The 20,613-nt window shown below is 36.5% G+C and overlaps 1 protein-coding gene across 1 annotated transcript in view; it reads right to left on the bottom strand.

Moving 5' to 3' along the window:
* TTN (titin) overlaps nucleotides 1-20,613 on the bottom strand; it is a 240,161-nt gene that overhangs the window by 87,058 nt on the left and 132,490 nt on the right. Inside the window, 29 exon segments of the mRNA XM_066323289.1 lie at nucleotides 31-309; nucleotides 395-661; nucleotides 818-1,084; nucleotides 1,186-1,354; nucleotides 1,487-1,584; nucleotides 1,732-1,998; nucleotides 2,869-2,992; nucleotides 4,888-5,030; nucleotides 5,764-5,890; nucleotides 6,828-6,967; nucleotides 7,054-7,320; nucleotides 7,771-8,037; nucleotides 8,129-8,395; nucleotides 8,508-8,634; nucleotides 8,758-8,897; nucleotides 9,426-9,689; nucleotides 9,822-10,088; nucleotides 10,198-10,461; nucleotides 10,544-10,670; nucleotides 11,137-11,276; nucleotides 11,428-11,703; nucleotides 11,931-12,206; nucleotides 12,397-12,792; nucleotides 13,472-13,522; nucleotides 17,355-17,438; nucleotides 17,765-17,818; nucleotides 18,206-18,283; nucleotides 18,788-18,892; nucleotides 19,991-20,071. Of these exon segments, the coding sequence (XP_066179386.1) occupies nucleotides 31-309; nucleotides 395-661; nucleotides 818-1,084; nucleotides 1,186-1,354; nucleotides 1,487-1,584; nucleotides 1,732-1,998; nucleotides 2,869-2,992; nucleotides 4,888-5,030; nucleotides 5,764-5,890; nucleotides 6,828-6,967; nucleotides 7,054-7,320; nucleotides 7,771-8,037; nucleotides 8,129-8,395; nucleotides 8,508-8,634; nucleotides 8,758-8,897; nucleotides 9,426-9,689; nucleotides 9,822-10,088; nucleotides 10,198-10,461; nucleotides 10,544-10,670; nucleotides 11,137-11,276; nucleotides 11,428-11,703; nucleotides 11,931-12,206; nucleotides 12,397-12,792; nucleotides 13,472-13,522; nucleotides 17,355-17,438; nucleotides 17,765-17,818; nucleotides 18,206-18,283; nucleotides 18,788-18,892; nucleotides 19,991-20,071 (5,412 nt within the window).

Here is a 20,613-nt window from a genome sequence, read left to right as displayed (position 1 = left end):
AACATTTTTAATTTAGTGCAAATTATTTACCTAATACTTTTAAGGCTGCAGAGCTTTTAACGTGTTCACCTCTCTGGTTTGTCAGTGAGATGGTGTAGGTAGCCTCATCTTTCAATTCTGCATCTCTGATTCTGAGAGTGTAGACTGCACCCTTCTGAACAATAATGTACTTTGCACTATCAAATATTGCCTCGTCATTTTTGTACCACTTCTCTTTGGCACCTTCTTTATTGACTTCACAGTTGAAGATAACTTCTTGACACTCATTAACTTCTTGGTCCTTAAGAGGAGTTATAATCTTGAGTTTTTCTGAAATTGAGAAAACAGAAGAAATAGGACATCATGTAGTATAAAGAATGCAACAAAACAAGCACATTGATAAAATAAAACTTACCAATCACTGCTAAGTGTGCTGTAGCTTTAGCTTCACCAACCATGACACTATACATTCCTGTATCTCCTAGAACAGACTCTTTAACCACAAGTGTTCTCTTTTTGCCATCTGAAATGATGTCGTACTTATCACCAGGCTCCAGGACTGTGTCACCCCTCAGCCACTGTACTGTAATGGCTTCTTTAGACACTGAACAGACAAATTCAGCCTTTTCTCCTTCAAGCACCTCAAGGTTTTGTGGTCTAGTAAGAAATTCTGCAGCAAGTTCTGAAAGAAAACATTTTCATATATATATATATATATATATATATTATTTTTCACTTGTGAATGGAATAAACCAAGTTGTGTATTACTACTGATTTTTTAATATTTTTTAGTTTTATTTTTCCCCAGGATACAAGGCCACTAAAGTTGCACTCTTACCATGTACAGTAAGTTTTCCTGTTGTACTAGAGCTTGGGAGCTTGCAAGTATATTTGGCAGCATCTTCAGGATGAGCATTATGTATAACAAGAATTCTTTTTCTACCATCAGAAATGTGCTCAAATCTACCACCATCAGGAACCTCTTCATCTCCTTTAAGCCAAGTAACTTCAGCATTAGGCTTTGAAACTTCACAGATCAGTTTTACAGTGTCATTTTCATTTACTTCAAGATCAGGAAGATTTTTTGTGAAAACAGCCTCTTCCTCTGCAAAAAGAATTTCAAAAGATGGTTAAAGCTTACCATAAAAAAATCCCCCTCTCACATTTTCTATTGATCACATATTAGATTCAAAACCCTGCGTTTACCTATCACTGTAAGTAGGCCAGAAGTTCGAGCTGTTTTTGCTTCACAGGAATACTCAGCTTCATCATCAAAGACACATTTATTGATGACAAGAATGTGTTCTGCACCTTTAGATATTATGTCATATTTTTTGCCTTTTCTAATTTCCATGCCATCCTTAAACCACTTCACCTGTTTCAGAACAAATTAACATGGTTATTAACATGCCCATCATAGATATCAGTGTGTTATTGTATAGCAATATAACAAAGTTTTTCCCTCTAGCTGAAGGAGTTACTGAGATTAAAAAGTGTCACAACGGACCTTGATATTTGGACGAGAAATTTCACATTCAAACCGAGCAGATTCCTTTTCTTTAACCTCAAGGTCAGTTAAGGGTTTCAGGAAGTCAACACGAATAGCTGTAAGAGAATAGGATATTTTTAGTAGAGGGAAGTCTATGCTAGAGAAGAAAATATTGCCAACACTGATATTATTGCCAGTCACAGACAGTCGTAAATTGTCTTTAGAGCACCTAGACATTTTGGAGAAAACTGTGAATTACTCACGCTCCACATTGAGAAAGCATGATGTCTTAAAATCCTTAGCATCACAGGTATAAGTTTTTGCATCGTCCAGTGTGCAGCCACGGATGATGAGTTTTCTGACCCTGCCATCAGAAATGATATCATACTTCTTTGATTTGTGAATTTCTTCTCCATTTTTGAACCATTTAACTTTTGCATTTTCCCTGGAAACTTCACATTCCAGTACTGCAGTGGCTTCCTCTTCAACAGTCTGGTCCTCAAGCGGTTTAGTAAATTCAACTGGGGGTTCTAAAAGAAAGAGATACATTTTTGATAGAAAATATCTAAATTACAGCCAGTCTTTTGCTTGTACAGAGCTATCCCATGCTGTTTACTAATTTTCCTTGACTGAATAATCAAAAAGGCTTAAATGTCCCTATTTAAGGTTTCCTAAGACATTTTTTATTTTTAATACACAGACATTTTTTGTTAATTCAGGTAATTTCCTCATTTTCAATCTACTGTAAGATTAGACTGAACGATATCCTTGTCCATGGGGTTTTTAATTAAAAATCATCACAAAGCCTTGCAACTCAATTTCTTTAGCTGAACCATACCCATGTAATCTCAGTGACTCTAAAGTTATACTGTGAACTTAGAGAATGCTTAGGGTTTTGGTTTTTTTTTTCAAATTTTTCTTGAATTACTGGATCAGTTCTTTTACTTAATGATAATGCAGCTTGCAAGCAGTACAAGTGGGTATACAGACAATTTTATGTTGTCCCTTGACTGATGGTGCAGTTACACTCTCACAGATATCTGGATATTCAAAAGAGCAGAAAAAGCCACTGGGAGCCACAAAGGCTGGTATTAATGGGTTCTCTTGAGGCCAATTGAATATTCAAGTCTGCAGCAAAGCCCTGAAAGTCCTAACCAACTGGTTCATCTCATTCATCAGATTTGACTTATTTCCAGTGTTTTTCCTTGTTCAGCTCTTCTGTGAAATGCAGAGATTTTAAGTAGGTGGCTTTTTTAAATCCTGAAAGTTATCCACCAGTTGAATATTGTATATATGATTCCACGCATTTGAGAAATAGTGTGTATTAGCTTCATATTCCAGGATGAATCATGATTGGACCGTTAATGCCAATTATGGTTTAACTAAGATGACTGACTTACCTTTCACAAAAAGATTTGCTTGAGTTCTGAAATCTTTCGCTGTCAGTGATACCTCTCCTGCATCTGTTAACTTGACATCTCTAAGAATAAGTGTGTGAACTCTCCCTTCGGCACGGATCACAACCTTTCAAAATACATAAAAACCCCTTTGTGAACATCTACAACAAGTATTTAAGAAATATTTCAGGAAATAGCATGCTATTTTTGATTTGTGGAGTTTGGTTGTCCACTTCCATGTGAAATTTTGACAACTTCCTTTTGCATATACTAGATACAGCTCAATCCTCAAAGCTTTGAAGATTTGGGGGCTGATTTGAGATAGTGTCTATTTTGAACAAATACAGAAATTAAGTAAATTTATGGGAGAAATTGGAATTACTGCTGGCTACTTGTAAAGTAAAAACTTTAGCAGCTATAAAGAGGTTTGGCACCCCCACATACACTTCTCTGGAAATGCCAATTTGACTTTCTATTATTAAAATTTGGCAAAATATTTGCCTAAAAGACTAGTTTCTGTGATGACCTATTGCAGAAGCTACTTTGCAATCACAGTAAACAAAGAAATCAATGAACAAAGGTTATACATGTTCAGCTGAATGCCAGCCACAGAGGTAATAAAATCATTTGAATTAGCAACAGCTAAAATGAAACCCCTGTACAATTAGATTGATTCTTAACAGTTGTGAATGTGTTTCTAGAGGTTATTTAAATGGGCAGAAAGCAATGCATTGAGTAAATATATGGTTTACTCTCAATTTCATCCTAAAGCCTCAACTGTTCAAATGATAGTTTTGAATGTATACACAAACTACATAAAATCTAATTTTTTTTTCATGTAATTAAAATGACAGCTCAGAGAGAAAAGACCAAAATAATGTTCCATTATACAGAATACCAAACATGTAATAGGTTTCTTGCCAGGCAATCATAACTATCAATCCACTGCACTGATCAATAGCTTTTTACATTTTTATTCTGAAACTCAGAAGTAATTATCTTGATTTATTTCATGACTCATCTGCTTGCTGAATTTCAACTTTGTTTATCTGACCTTAAATACTGTAATAGGGTCCCTTATTGTAATGATCTCTTTTGATTTTCTTATTTTTACATTCTATTCCTTTTACTAAATAATTTTTATTTATGCAAATTTCTTAAAGCTCAGAAAGATCTAGCAAAATCTGAAAAAATATGCTAAATACTGTATTTAAAAGAAATAGCAATCTATACCAAAGTATTATTAGCAGCATTATTACAGGTTCTGAAACTTTCCTAGGTTATGCAATGCCTTCTAAGTTTACTTTGCCTTAGGTTTCCAACTTTTATTTGAATTTGCATTAGTTTTTTAGGCCTAGTATGAGAAAAAGAAGTCTTACAACCAGTAATTTCAATTTCCATTTCTTAATGTATTAATTTATTTATTTCCTCTACCATTAACTTTAAACATTAATTGACTGCATTCCAGGCTGCTCAAATCTCAGAGTTAAGAGCCAGCACTTGATGAAGGGTTAAAAATAGCTAGCAAGAAGTGCTTGACAAGCAAATCTGCTCAGAGTTATCTGAGAGCCAGAACAAATGCCTGAAATGGAATTTGAATCCTCTTAATCCCCTTATATGTTGAATTGGACTGCAACTCAGCATTCAGGAGAAAAAAAGGCTTTTCCTAATAGCACCTTTCAAAATCCTCTCACTGTAACCATGTAACCTGAGCAAAAATTATTCAGTATCCTTGTGGCTGAGTCTCCAACATAATCAGGTATAAAATCACTGTTTTAATGACTGATATTTTGTAACCTTAGTTTCCTTTTGTATGATAAATAATTGTAGTATCCCAGAATACTGGAATTTCTGGGAAATACTGAGGCATCAGATTTAGCATTTGACACTGCAGTACTACAATACTGCTGTGCCTTAGTACTTCAACTAGCAGAGAATAAATAAGAAATAAAGAAGGGGAAGAGACTTGAAAGAGAAGGAGGAGGAGGAAACATGAGAAAAAGTAAAGTTTAGTTTCTTTACCTGGTCACTGGGCTCCAGTTTCTTTCCTTTCAGGAACCATTCTACTGGGATTCCCTCATAAGAGAGTTCGCAGTCGAAGGTTGCTGATTCCCCAGCTGTCACTGTTACATCCTTGAGGGGTCTCAGTAAGCCAATTACTCGAGCTTGGTAAGGAGAAGACATAATTTTTAGATTAGTCACTTCTACCCAAGAGAGAGCTTCTGCCCTTACGTACTAATCTCCATGGTGGCTTCCCTCAAGAGAGCCAGACATCGCAATGCTGCTCTTTACATTCCCTAAATAGAAGAGGCCACTCTGGGTTCTTAGGGGAGGGCTGGTCACCTACAATTTCCTATTTGCAGAACCTGTTTCTTTAAATTGAACAAGGTCAGCAGGAAAGTTGCTCTGCATCCTTGCCAAGCCTTGCATGCCTGTTGCTAGATAAGGCATGTGTTTCCAAAATAGCGAGGGCAAGGATTGGAGTGGGAAACAAGTCATCTTCAACCATGTAGTCTGTCCCTGTCCATCATGCTCTTAACCCTATCCCCAGCTATCACTGTTATCCTATCCTCTCCAGTTAACGTGACACTTTGATGCAGCAGAGCCTTTGCTTGCAATATTTGATTTCATAACAGCATATATGATGCCAAACCATGAAGCAGCCTTCAAGGCAATCTCCTTAATTTTACTTCTCCTATATGAATAAATGATATACAAGGTTGAAAACACATAGGACAGTCCTTAACAAAAAAAAATTAAGACAGCTTGTGCTGCTGTTCTGGAAAGGATTGCTGTGGCTTCAATACAGGATAGAGATATGCCTCCCATTCCAAAGAGGCAGTGAGTACCATGTTTCCACTTAATTAATCAATTAATTTCAGTTTAAGAGACACTTACGTTTCACTCGAAGGTGAGCACCAGACTTGGCATTTGCTGCTTGGAAATCTACTCCACCAGCTTGATCTAAGCGTACATTGTATAGCGTAAGGAAGTGCTTTTTTCCTTCCTCCTTGATTTCACATTCCTGAAAAAATCAAATTGAAATAATTTTTTTCTGTATCTTGCTTGTACTACTCACCAAAAGAGCCCTTACTTCTCATACCATGCATCTGTTTTCTTCTACTCCATCCACATGAAATATACCTTATAAAAATGAATTCATAGGCCTTTCCTTTCAAACTCTCTTCTTAACACAGTCAGCTTCCTCTTGAAAAGAAAGGGCAAGAGAACACATTTCTGTGCTGACTGAGTAGCTAGTATACTAATACATATGTAGACCAGTCAGAAGCCTAGTTCCTCCAAGGGAGCTAGAATTTTCTAAGCTTGTGCTGTGACCTTTCCTCAAGAAGACCTTTCCTTCTTTTATCCAGACACTGATCTTCATGCAACTTCCAATCTTTGTGTATTATTCATATTTGTATAATTCACATTACATCAAAGCCAAATTATTGCCAATTGTGATTGTATTGTTTCTTTATTTACAGATCTTTACAGCAAGGAGTTTAGAATATTTGATTAAGTTCTATATCATTTTACACCAATTTTAGCTGTCAAAAAAAGAAATGTGAGTTTGGAAACATGATCTGCATCTATTTAAACCAAGTATAACTCAAAACCCACAGGAAAAAGCATGCAATCTGAAGTTTGCATTTTGAAATGCCATTATGTTTAAGTGAATTCCACAAGGTCTTTGCACTTTGGATATCTGATTGTTAGGTATTGTTAGCAATGCAGAATTTATCATTTTATGTAAAAACTATTTATTATTTAGCTATTCTGGATTACATTTGCACTATATTTAAAGCATCATTAACAAAAAAACCCACTATTTTTAATATAGCAACTCTTCTGGAAAGCAGAAAGAGATCAAATTTAGTTTCTCCAATAAACCTCTCCCCCACACCCCACCTCCCTGAAAAGTGTTGAGACAAGCAGAAAAATATCATGAAATATTTGCTTACAGCTGATTCAGTCAGGGGTTCTCCTTTTAGTTTCCAGTTGCCATGGACACCTTCCTCAGAGATTTCAATATCAAAACGGGCAGTCTCTGTCTCAATCACCTCCACACTGTAGAGTGGTCGCACAATCTCAATATCCCGGTCTGGAGAAGAAAAACGCGATTGACTCCCTCAGCCTCTAACAGATCCCAAAAGATGTCTACAGAGCAGCCCACTGAAATAACCATACCTTCAATATCAAGTTTAGCAGAGGTTTGATCAGTACCACAGTCACAAGTGTACTGTCCAATGTCTTTCTTCAAAGCTTTCTTGAGAATAAGGATTCTCTTTTTACCATCAGCCTTAATAACGACATTCTTTGATGCAGTAATGGGTTTGCCATCCTTCATCCATTTCACTGGGGCATCTGCTTTGCTGATTTCACACTGTAAGATTACTTCATCTTTCTCCACAGCAGTGTAATCCTGCAGCTTCCCAGTGAAATAAGGGTCTCCCTCTGCAAGCAAGAGTTAAGACATATTTTAGTCTGAAGTTCTAGTCTTCCAGAAAGATCAACTAGTTTCTACCATAAAATAGATTTCCTGCTTATACTCTGCAAGAAGGACTAAATACAGTCCCTTTTTACAGTTCTGTTACAAAAAAAGAAAAAAAAAATAAACACGTAAGAAATCATTCAGGGCTTTACTAATATTACTGACAACATTCTTTTGATGGTCTTGGAGTTTTAGAACATTGTTTTAACTTGGCAACTTTGTATAAAATTTTAAAGTTATTGCAATCACCCATTGTAACTAGGTAAATAGAGACCAAGGAATAAAAACAAATTGTTAGATTTTCAAAATCATAATTTAGATTTAGGCTAATCCCAAGACTTTCTGATTACTATTTTTATTAATAAAAGTCTTCTCATAGCATACATCAGGTAAATTCTTTTGGGTATTCTTACCAAGAACAGTGAGTTTAGCTTCTGAGGATTTGCCCATAGCTTCCACTTTAATCTGAGAAGTATCATCAATAGTAAGATCTTTGATTGTGAGTGTATGGAATTTGCCATCATCTGTCATGGAAACCACTTTGCTGGTATGCAATCGTTGGTCATTCTTGAACCAGACGACAGTGATGTTTTCATGGGAGAGTTCCACAGTGAACTCTGCAGTTTCTCGTTCCTTCTTTGTTACATCCTTGAGAGGAGTGATGAATTTCAGGCGGATTCCTGTAACAACATAACATGTCACAACGTTATCAGTATAAACCACGCAAGTATATGATCCAGAACTCTCCTAGAAAGACAACGTCTAACAAACCTTCAATAATTAGCTTGGCACTTGTTCTTTTATCCTCAGCTTCAAATGTGTATTTTACTTCATCTTCAAAGGCAACAGATTTAATAATTAGAGCATGCTTTGTTCCATCTGAAATAATTTCAAATCTTTCATCAGGAGTGATCTCTTCTGTTCCTTTCAACCAGCGGAAAGTCTTGGGTTCTCTGGAGACCTCACATTCAAACTTAGCTTCATCCTTCTCAAAGACCTTCACATCACTTAGTGGAGTGATAAAGATAAGAGGCAGTTCTGAAATCAAAGAAGAGTTCATTCAGGTCACTTCATACCATGCTTTCTGACACTAGATTTGTTCTCATGCCCTGAAATACACAGGGAAATGTTGGCCAAGTGCAGACTCTACCTTTCACTTTCAGATTAGCAGCACTGTTAGCATTGGCAGCTTGGAAAGACACTTCTCCAGTCATATCAAGTTTGCAGTTATGAAGGACAAGAATATGCTTCTTCCCATCTTCAATGATTTCACAGTCCTGGTGATAAAGAAACACACACCCCACCCCAAATATTAGTATTCTAAGAAACCTCTAAGAAAACATTATGATTTATCATGTTTTTCCACTGGAAATTATGGTCTAAAAATGAAGAATCCTTACAGGTGAAGGTGTTAGGGTTTCTCCCTTTAGCTTCCATACTGGATGGACATCAGGCTCAGAAATTTCAATTTCAAAGCGTGCTGTTTCACCAACAAATACTTCCACTCCATACAGTGGGCGCTCCACTTTAATTAAGCGAGCTAAAAAATATATATATAAAAATAAGAAGTTTGCATCTGTTTACTCACAAATTGTATACCATAGAAATGTAATACTGGAAAGCATCTTAAGTTTCTCCCTTTTCCTTCTTTTGGGCATTCAAATGCTATGACCAGTAAGTGTTTATCTAACCTCTTCCTAAAAAGCAGCAAGATGTCAGTCTACAATCTCCTTCTATAAAATGTCTGAAAATTTAGTTATTTTTGGCAAGAATAGTCTTCCTAATAATTAACCCAGCTATCTGTTCCAGTGAACTAAACTGATTTTTTTTCCTGATAGTAGCTGGACAGAGAGGGTCACTGTCTTTGTGACAGATACTTACATATTGTCCAATATACTGCATCTTGTAATCACTTAATAACTTTAAATCTAGATATTTCAGCCATTCATCATAACAGCATGCTTTCCACAGGTACATTTTTGGTCTTGCTCTCTAGAGGCTGTCTGTCTGTCTACACTGGTTTACAAAGGTTTTGGTACTTTCCCTTAAAGAAGACACGATTACTTACACTCAACGGTGATGTTGGCACTGGTCTTGTCAGTTCCACAGTCACACTCATAAACACCTTTATCACTCTCTGCAGCCTTCGTGATCTTCAGGATACGGCGCAAGCCATCAGTTTTTATGGAAATTCTGTTGGAAGCTATTAGCTCTTCACCATCCTTGTACCATTTTACTGGCACATCTTTGCTAAGTTCACACTCCAGAGTAATATCATCTTTCTCTACAGCACTGTAGTCTTGTAATTTCACAGTGAAATACGGATCGGCCTCTACAAAAGCCACAGTAGATAAGATAAATTAGTTATATAAATATAATAAAATGTCAATATTTTGTCACTTTCTACTTATAAAAATGGTTAATATTTATTCTACAGCAGGTTTTAAATTATTTATGTAATTACCTAACACTTTCAGGTTGGCTTGTGTGTTCAAATCCTTGACGACAGCCTTTATTTCTGAGATATCATCAAGTGTTACTTCTCTCATTTCTAGTTTATGAACTTTGCCTTCTGAAGTAATTAAAACTGTTCTGCTTGTGTGAAGTCTCTTGTCATTTTTGAACCATTTCACAGGCATATCTTCATGAGAAAGCTCAAACTGGAAGTGAGCTGTTTCACCCTCTTTCACTGTTTGATCCTGTAGAGGTGATATGAACTTCAGCCTTACACCTGTAATGTAGACACATAAATACAGTAAGAAAAATGGCTAATGTAGTCCTGAGAGATATATCCTTTATCCTTTTTTTTGTTTGTTAATTCCTTCATGAGAAATACTTGCCTTCCACAAACAGTCTTGCTGTGCTCTTCTTGCCATCAACTTCAGCAGTGTATTCTCCCTCATCATCAAACTGTGAATCATTGATAACAAGAATGTGCTTCTTTCCATCTGCAATGATGTCGAATTTTTCTCCGATCTTGAGTATATCAGTGCCCTTAGACCATATAACATTGGCCTCTCTGGTAAGGACACATTCAAATCTTGCTTGGCGCTTCTCAGGAACAGTGACATCTTTCAGGGGCACAGCAAAGTCCAACTCGATTTCTGAAAGCAGAAGAGAGCACATCATTTGTAACGTGCTCCATGGGGACTCTGCCTAAGCTGGTGTCACCGTGGGGCACCATACCTTTGACTGTCAGGATAGCTGTGGTGACGGCATTAAGGGCCTGGTAAAGGACTTCACCAGCTTGCTCCAGCTTGACTTTATGTAAGGTTAGGAAGCGTTTCCCTCCTTCAGCTTTGATTTCACATGTCTGGAGAGATGACAGACTTCGTTACGTACAAATACCAATGCAATGTAAATGCCTTGCTGCCAGGGGTTTTTGATGAAGGGATATTCATGAACATTGCATATGCAGTAAAGAGTCAGGTAGGAAGAATGAAAATGCTTTTCGAAGAAAGTTAATACTTTTTTACTCAGTAATTAAAATACTGAGTACATTTCTTCAGCATTCTGCACTTCTTTAGAATGCCAGAATCATTCCTACAATGTATGTAGGATATTTCTATTATTGCTTGAATTATGTGCTATATTACCTTAAGAAAATGAAGGCCTTCAAAACTTAGCTGTAATAAAATATAATCCTTCCTTAGAGAATCAGTATTTTAATCATATATTCTGGTTGAGTAGCAGTGACACATCTTAACATAAATATCCAAGGAACCCGTTCACAGTATTTAATGTAAATAAATTGTGTTGTAAAATTCAAGGATGCTTACAGGTGAAGGTCTCAGGATTTCTCCTTTCAGCTTCCATTCACCAGGAATATCATCTTCAGATATTTCTGTATCAAAGTTTGCGGTTTCTTTTTCATAAACTGTGACATCCTCTAATGGCTTCAGAAGCTCAACTTCACGTTCTACAACATACAAATGAACACATATATGATTAGATCAAGTTTTGATAGAGCTTTATAATAATTCAGGTTACCTTTTATGTTTGTTTATTTAGATGTTTTTCAACATGGCCTACAAGCTGATTAAATATAATCCAAATAAAAGCTTCCTTACCACCAAGGGTCAGTTTAGCTGGGTATCTGCGACCTTCGACTTCCACTGAATATTCTCCAATATCAGCAGGACCAGCATTCTTGATTTTCAGGAAAATTTTATTTCCTTCTTTCAAGATTTCTGTCTTGTCAGTGGGTTCAGCAGGGATTTCCTCATCTCCTTTAAACCATTTAATGTTCGGTGTATCCTTGACAATGTCACAGCTGAAAGTGGCTGTTCCTTTTGGTTTAACATGCTGGTCTCTTATGGGTTTTACTAGCCAGTCCCTTATAACTTCTGCATGACAAAAAGTTACACAAGAAAACAGCTTAGAACACTTTTATTACAAATACACATGTCATAAAAAGCAAGAATAAGAACTAAGGTACTACAGCGAGTTTTTAATAGCTGTAAAAATCTTATGTGTCCACTTATGTTGTAAGATAACGAGAAACGGTTTTCATAGTTTTAAAGCAGCCCAAATATCCAAGAGAGAAAAAAATAACATGATTTTGGTTGCTTACCTACTACCTTAACACAAGATGAGCATGATAGTTCAGAGTCTTCCACAGTAACAGTGTAAGTGCCAGCATCAGAATCATCTGAATCAGTGACTGTGAGGGAATGTGACAAACCAATAACACCCAGAGCAAATTTCCCAGGCTTGGCTTTGATGATTTTACCGTCCTTTCTCCAGACCACATTTCTTTCTTTGTTAAGCTCACATGTTAAGTATAGTGGCTGGGTTTTAATGACAGTCACTTCTTCTTCAAGGGTTTTCACAAACCGCACTGGGAGTTCTGTGGGAAACAAATTATTTTGATTTGTCTCCTTTATATATAGAACACGTGATCCAGAAATACCTTATATAATATGTGTAATGATTGAGGGAAACAAAAGGATGCATCTACCAACTACTGTAAAATTACAGAGCACCAGTTCTAGTTTGAGGAGTAGCTAGGCTACCGATAAATTTGAAACAGGGAATACCTTCAACAATAAGTTTGGCAGTAGAGGTCTTCTCTTTGTTCCCCAGTCGTAAGACACAAGTATATTCACCAGCATCAGACAGCTGGACATCAATAATATGCAGCTTCCTATCTTTGCCATCAGCAATAAACTTGTGTTTTGGGCTCTCTCGGATGTTACTTCCATCTTTCATCCAGCTGGTGATAGCAGTGGATGGTGAAATAAGGACTTCAAAGATTGCAGAAGACCCAACAGACTCAGCTTCTTTTAGCACTATATCTTTCATCTCCTTGACAAACTTCAGTGGTACAGCTTTGAGTTGGTAAGTAAATGGAGGCTCTTCAGGAGGTTTTTCACCACCACTGCCCGGCCTGAGTTTCCTTCTCTCTGCATCTGCTGGTGAAGGTGTCTTCTTGGCTGTAATTCAAATTCAGAAATGAATAAACTAATCCTGATTAATTGCTTTTGATTGTAGGCTGTGCTGATTTTGGTAGGGGGAGATTTAACAGTCTTCTAAGTAGCTAGTATGGGGCTATGATTTGGATTTGTGTTGAAAGCAGTCTTGATAATACAGAGATGTTTTTGTGATTGCTGGGAGGCGCTTGCAGAGCCAAGGCCTTTTCTGCTTCTCATACAGCCCCACCACTGAGAAGGCTGGGAGTTCACAAGAAATTGGGAAGAGATACAGCCAGTAAAGCTGATCCCAACTGACCAAAGTGATATCCTACACCATATGGTGTTATGCTCAGTATATAAAGCAGGAGAAAGAAGAAGGAAGGCAGGGAGGGGCAGGGGGAGGGGGGTGGGGGGTGGGCAGGGGTGCATGCATTCAGAGTTATGACATTTGCCCTAAAACAGATGGAACCCTGCTGTCCTTCATATGGGTGAACACATCGCTGCTTACAGGAAGTGGTGAATGAATTCCTTGTCTTGCTTTGGTTGTGTGCTCTGCTTTTTCTCAGCCCATGAGTTTTCCCACTTTCACCCTTTTTATTGTTTCCTCCCTCCCACCATAGGGAAGTGAGTGAGTTGCTGTCTGGGGCCTGATTCCCTGCTGGAGTTAAACCATGACAAGGTATTGCTTGCAATTTCCTACCTTTGACTGGACTGATACCCTTCGGAGATTCTTCTTTTGGTGGCTTGGCCTCTGAAGTAGAACAGCAAGATTATTAGGAATGTAGGTAAATAAACCTACTTACTAAAACTAAGACAAGCATTTATTTTAGATATCAGATTTTTTCTTTTACATGTAAAGGGGAGGAAAGGGGAGGAAAAAACATATATCTATTTTTATAGAACCTCTACTGTATATATCTCAATAGTAAGTTCAATATCCTGAAATGTGGGAATAACATATCCAGCAGTAGAGCCTAACAGGCAGCTTAAAAGCTCCTATTTTCTTAATGTGTTTTCCTGCCCATTAATTTGTAAAATTTTGTCATTCCTTGACATTTGATTTAAGATTAGGCCCATGTTCAATACCCACCTGTCAGCCAAAATAGTTTAAGTGCCTATTAAAATCATACAAGGTTCAGGTTTTTTTAAAAATCCACACACTTTTACTAATGAACACCACAAAAATATAAGCTATGTAAATTAAATATATGTTTCAGGACAATGTGGTACTTTGACAAGTGACGGATGTTCTGTTGGTAACTTAATTTGCAATGAATCATAACAGACTTTTGAAAATATTACTCATGCTCTGAGGCCTCTCATTACTTTTTTGTGAAGGAAATATAAAAGATACTTTTAATGGGAGAATGATATGAATGAAATGCAGGACAGATTTTATTGCAGTGAATGGAAAAATGAATACTAGAAAAAAAAAAAAAAAACAACCCCATGAGTTTTCCTGAGAAAACAATGGCACACAGAACGATTTATGAAGTCTTAGAAGAGTATAAGACCAAGACAATGAACAGTGATGACACAGCTGTAGGTACAGACAGGTAAGACAAACATGTGAAGAGTGGCTGAATGCCAATAAAGCCAGCTGACAGACTTGATGGAATCGCAAATGGTGTTACTAAAACACAATGGCAGGTGGTGCTTTCCTGAAGCAAATGGTACAAGCACTTGGTGGAAGAATTTGCCATCAGTCTTCCTCACCTCGCTTTGCATGAGACTTTGCTGGAACATCCAGAACTTCACATGATTCTCCAGGTGCATCCAAATTCTTATTTTCACTCAAAAGTCTAGTAGCCTGCTCAGTCAGGTAAGCAGGTTCTGATTTCTGGTATTCTTTCTCTCCTTCTGCTTTCTTGGAAGTTATTACCTTACCTATGCTTGAGGAGTAAGTATCTTTGCCATTTGCAAGGATCCCTTTGCTTGATGATAATTTGTCTCTGAGCTTTCCCTTCTCTTTTTGAATGGTATCAGATGTGCTTTTTCCAGTATCATGTTCAGGTAAAATTTCTTCATCTGATATACTTACTGTAGATTGCTTTTCTTCAGTTTTATCATTTCTGCTTTTGTGATCTAGAGTTTCTTTATGTTCATCCTGAATGGTATGAACTTGAATTTGTTTTTCATCTTGACTTTGTGGTGGTTGAACAGCAACTTTCTTTACTGACTCAGGTATGACTCCCTTTCCATGTTCTCCCACAGAAACTCCACTTTCCACTCCTCCTGTGATCATTGTATCAAGTTCTTTTTCCCCAGGCAGAATTTCAGGGGCATTTGACTGCCCAATTTTGCCTTTTTTTAAGTGGGTGCTAAAGATAGTTTTTTCTTCCTTCTCTGGTATAATCTTCTTGCCTGTTTTTTCATTACTTAGGAGTGCTTTCTCAGCCAACAATGATCCTAAACCCTTCTCATAAGGAACTTCTTTCTCTGTAGAGCATTTTTCTCTGGCTTTGATTTCTACTTCCTCTGACTCAAGAACAGGTGGTTTAAAAATTGTGGGAGGTTTTTCTCTGGGAATCTCCTCATCTTCAATGGAATGTTCTAGGTCAACCTCTTTTCTCAATCCTGGCTGACCCTCCTTAGACAGGTCTAAGGAATGCCCTTCTGCTAATGTATAATCCTGATTCTCATCTTTCTCGTCATCTTGAATACCTTCCATTTTCTTTGTTTCTTTGTTAAGACTCTTATCTACAGGAATTTCAGGTACTATGGTACCAGATTGCTTCATCCTCTGAATTTTACTTTTTATGTCATATCCCTTCATGGATTCTCCAAGAGGAGCTTCAGATTTCTCTGGAATAAAATCTCCTTTCTCATTTTCACTTCTAAGCTGAGGAGTTTCAGCTATGCCTGTCTCTATGATATCCTGCACAAATGAAGTTTTATCCTTAATGTGAACTTTTTCAGGTTGCAAACTTTTTTTTGATTTTTTTTCTTTTCCAAGAAGCCCTTTCTGGTCCTTGGGCTGATATGTCTTTCTGGGTTTAGAAACATAAGTTGATTCAATTTCTTCTTTTTCATGGTCAGGAATCTTTCCTTCATGAAGAACACTAAGCTTTTCAGAGACCTTCTCTATGGCATCTTCCCTATGAACAATCAGTTTAATTTCATCCTCCTTTTCTTCTCCAGAATCTCTTTCCGTATGTTCAGATATTATAGAAATCAATTTCACTTCCTTATCATGTAGTGGCAGTTCCTCCTTTGTGTAAGTAACGTGATCCATTTCAGCTTCTAATTTCTCACCTGTAGGAGTAGTTTTTCCTGAAACTACAGGTGTCATTTCTCGCTCCTCTTCTTCAGAAGCCAGGATGAAATATTTAAGAGATACTTTCTCCTGTTCATCTGTCTCTGAATTCAGCATTCCACTAGCTGTTTCCAGTGAGATTTTATACTCAAGTGGCTCTATGGCTGGAACTGTCTCCTTAGGACTCACTTTTTCGTTTACATGCAAGATTTTTTCAACCAAAATCTTCTTTAACACAATTGACTCAGGCTTTTCTTCTTCCACTGAGGGCATTTTATCTCTATGCTTTAGTACAGATGATGCATCAGGCTTTTCTGCAGCTACAAAGGTTTCATAGGTAATGGTAATTTAGAGAGTTAAAATTCATAAAAATAAGAATCAGGAACAATATATTTTAAGATAAATTTTACAGCTATACCTGAAATAAAATGAACATAAAACACTTTTTCTTTACACAACAGAAACTTACAATGTAACAACAAAAGAAAGGTAAGAACAACACACACAAACAGAAAAACTAAGTAAACCACTGTTAGTAGTGTCTCATTGGACCATCAATTTATATCCAGAAAATGACAGCTATCTGGTCACTGACATAAAACAGATTAATTGCGCCACTGCAGGCTACATCACCAGTTCAATGGCCAAGAGGCATTAATGATTTGGCTTCTCAAATGCCCAAGATCCAAGCTCTACTGCAGCATGAGGCCTTTTGAATGGTAGGGGAGCAGAATGGACATCAGCTCTGTGGTGGAGCACAGGCTCAGAGAGTTTCAGAGGAAATGGAACCATCACAGCTCTCTTTTTTTTTTTTTTTTTTTTTTTTTTTTCCCCACAGCAGGCTGTGTTGCCTAAGCATGGCAGATGAAAGTAGTAGTACTCTAATTCTTCAACATCACTGTCAGTTTCCCTCAGGGCTTCAATGACAAATCAAAACCAGGAAACCAAACAACACAACAATTGTTTAGAAACATGTAACTTCTCTTCTTCTACACAGAAAATACAAGATGCAATTCACAAAACACATATCAAGACATGAAGAACATCAAGAATACAACAAAATATGCAAATTTTATAGTAGGACAACAAATAAAGACACACATATTACCATCCAGACAAAAGAGCACAGATTGGTCTCCATAGTATATCAGAGATGTTTTTGTTTTAAATTAGGTGACAGTACCTAGAATAACAAGATCTTTGAATAAGACCTCAAATTGTCCTGTAATGAATGGGTTATTGTACAGCTCTTCCCTCTTTTTATATTGAAGGTACTTAGGTATGTCAGAGAAAACCCTTCTAAATAGCATAGAATACACATAAATACCTGCTTTCTTTCCAACAACTGGAGCTGTCACTGGAGCAGCAACAGTGGGTGCTGGCTCTTCAGCTGGTTTTGGAGATTTTAGAGCTGTATGGAGCAAAAGAAAAGTTTTAATACATTACTTTAAGTCTGAGGTTTTTAAAAATGTTTTGTAGATGGTAGGAAAGTTCTAGTCTTATTAATTCTAAAAGCCTTTGTATGGACAACTTTAATATTCAGCTGCACAAGGTGCTGAGTCATCTTGTCTAGACTGTGCTTTTGCCAAGAAAGGTTGGACCAGATTAGCCTTGAAGTCACCTTCCAACCTGATATTCTATGATTGTATGGACAATGTTTTAGTGAGAAAACCCCGAACAGAAAATATCAGACACACAAAAAGGCTTCACCAGTATGCACGACTAAAGAATTCTTACCTACTACAGGTTTAGGTTCAGGCCCAGGAACTGGGACAGATTCTGGCTTAGTTTCTGCCATTTCAAACACAGAAATTACAAGTAGGTTAGTTTACATTTTTGCAATCACATTGAACATTTGAAGTTAGGAGCAACAACACAGAGAGAGCTAAATGAAGACAGAATTTATTTGTTTCTGCTTTATTTGGCCAAAAAGCAAGAAATTACCTTGAGATTAACTCTTGTAAAGCAAGATTGCAAACAATGGAAAAGAGATGAATTTTTCAAGCACTGAAGAATAAAGACAACAAGAAATCCAGAAGATTGCAAACTGGTTAATGAGGACACAGTAGTCATGACAGAATGGAGGACAGTAATGCATTATGTTAATAGAGCATGATATTCAGCACTCAATATCGTTTAGTTGCTGCAATAAAGAAAAAGAGCACCACACGTCTGTACCTTTTGGTGGTTCAGGCACAGGTTTCTCCTCTTTTTTTATGGCAGGTATCTCAGTTTTCTTCGTAGGAACTTCTGGGACTTTAAAATAATATATTTTTTGTAAGATATATTAAAAAAATCTTAAATCCCTAAATAGAATACCCTCAAGTGTATTTAAAAGCTTTCATTGTTTTTACATGTAAACAGTTTCAGAGGTTCATAAGGTTTAGGAATATTTCTGAGAGTAAGATTTGAATAAATTAGAAACTATAAATGGATAAAAGGACACATACTTGTAAAATGTTACCTAAAAGAATGCTTGGATTAACTGTTTTGCTGTAGTGATATTTTTATCATTATTATATAAAATATTTGCAAAGCTCTTTCCTGTACACAATGAAGATTGAGAAACTATCTCAAAATGCAGAATACAGATCCAAATGCAAATGTCAAACTTGGTTGTGCTTCCAGCTAAGACTTAAATTGCACAATTAGGCCACTGCAAGCTATCTTTTAAGATATTAGTTCCATTCCTGAACTTAAGAAAATACTACTTAATAGTGGGATTAATTAAAAAAATTAGATTTGATAGTAATCTAGTACCTTCAGGTTTCTTAATTTTTTCTACTGGTGTCGGTACTGATTTAACTTCTGGTTTAGGCTCTTTTTCTGGTTTAGGTTCTTCCTCTTCAGGTTTCTTTTTAAGAACTTCAAAAGAAAAGAAATCTCAGTTTTTAAAGCACCAGCAAAAAAAAAGAACAAGACAGTGCACAAAACAAAGATTAAAAACTTCAATCATAAAGAAACGGGAAATATATAGCTCAATAGAAATAGAAGATTTGTGTAACTATTCAAGATACTGAAAGTCATTTAAAATTCAAGTCATCTAAGGAAAAAAGACTTTTATTAAGAGCACTCCATCTGAGAGAAAAGATTTTAATGTTAACTATGATAATTAAAATTTCTTGTAATACTTATATATTTATTCTCTTATTTAAATGATGACTTGCTATATGTAATTATGAATTATTAGCTGTAGTCCAAGATGATATTTAGGGACACAATGCAGGATTATAGATTAAACTCCCATTGACTTGAGTGAGAGAACAATACAAAATCCCCAAGTATTGTATTTGGAGAGCTCAAATTTATATAATTTTTTTCATGCTATTGATTTTACTTGGTTCTGTCCTCTCAGTTCTCCATCTTGGGTATGTAATGACACTGTAATCTGAAAAATGGAATATTATGATTTATTATGTTGTCTGAAACTTGAAGGTACAGGCATGAATCATCCCTCTGTTGTATTTCAAAAAGAATTGGAATTAGTGCTCCTTTTTTCTAAGCAGTAGTTGAGCATGAAATGACTCAGAATGCCCCAGACTTTGCAGGAAATGGGACTAATGTCCAGCAGTACCATGGGATTCTGTGTGCTGTGTGGTACTTCAAAGAAAACCATAAAAGAGAATACACAGACTAAACATGTAACTTAAATAACATTCATACTGTGGGCAGTGGAAGACTCTCAACTCTAGTATAAAGAGATAAGGAAAATGCAATAGAGAAACATAGGGAACTAGATTTTCCTTGCTCTGCTCTGTTTTCACTAGAGATCCTTTGCATCTGACCCTTTTCAGGCTACACCCCCTTCCTCCCTGCAACTACAACTGCTTTTGCCAAGAAACAGACATTAGTACTTTATCGTGTAATGTTCCATATCACACATGTGAAACAATTTTACTTAGAGGAATATGTTGATAAATGTTAAAATACCATTTTTTTAAAAACAGAGTCAAGTTACTATACCTCTTTTCAAAACAACTTCTTCTTTTGGTGGGGGAGTAGTCTCAGGAATTACTTTGCGAGGTTTCTTTACAAGTCCAGGCACTTAAAAGAATATTATTCCAGGTTTTGTTATAGGTTCATAACAGCAGTAATAGTTAACCAACAATTAGCATGTCCAAACACACAAATCAAATACTAGTCCACTACTGAATATGAATATCAAAGGTAAAACTTTTCCTATTGAAGCCAATAATTTTAATGTATTTTCTACATAATTTGCATACAGCTGTCATCTAAGCTTATATATATTCGAAAGTTTTCATACAAATCATCAGGGGAGAAGATTGAGAAAACTATAAAGGTTATGTATTCAAGAAGAATCATCATCACAACATTTTTATTTCCTTGTCCTCCTTCACTACAGGCTTATGTTAGATGCCATTCATATGAGCTGTCTGTCTGTGATATTAAACCAAAGTGAGCACTTACACAAGTGATAAAACTCATAAAAACTCTCACTCTTCTATGTTTCTGTCGCTTACGTCTCATGGATTGCATGATGGGAGATTAAAGTGGACATAAATATAACACATACATATACGCCCAAGTGGGGGTGCATGTTGAGCATAATGTAACATAGACAG

This window comes from Sylvia atricapilla, chromosome 7, assembly GCF_009819655.1.
Source record: "Sylvia atricapilla isolate bSylAtr1 chromosome 7, bSylAtr1.pri, whole genome shotgun sequence".
In the NCBI taxonomy this organism is placed as follows: Eukaryota; Metazoa; Chordata; class Aves; order Passeriformes; family Sylviidae; genus Sylvia; species Sylvia atricapilla.
Note: the sequence above shows the minus strand (reverse complement) of the source record. Positions and strands in the feature narration are given on the sequence as shown.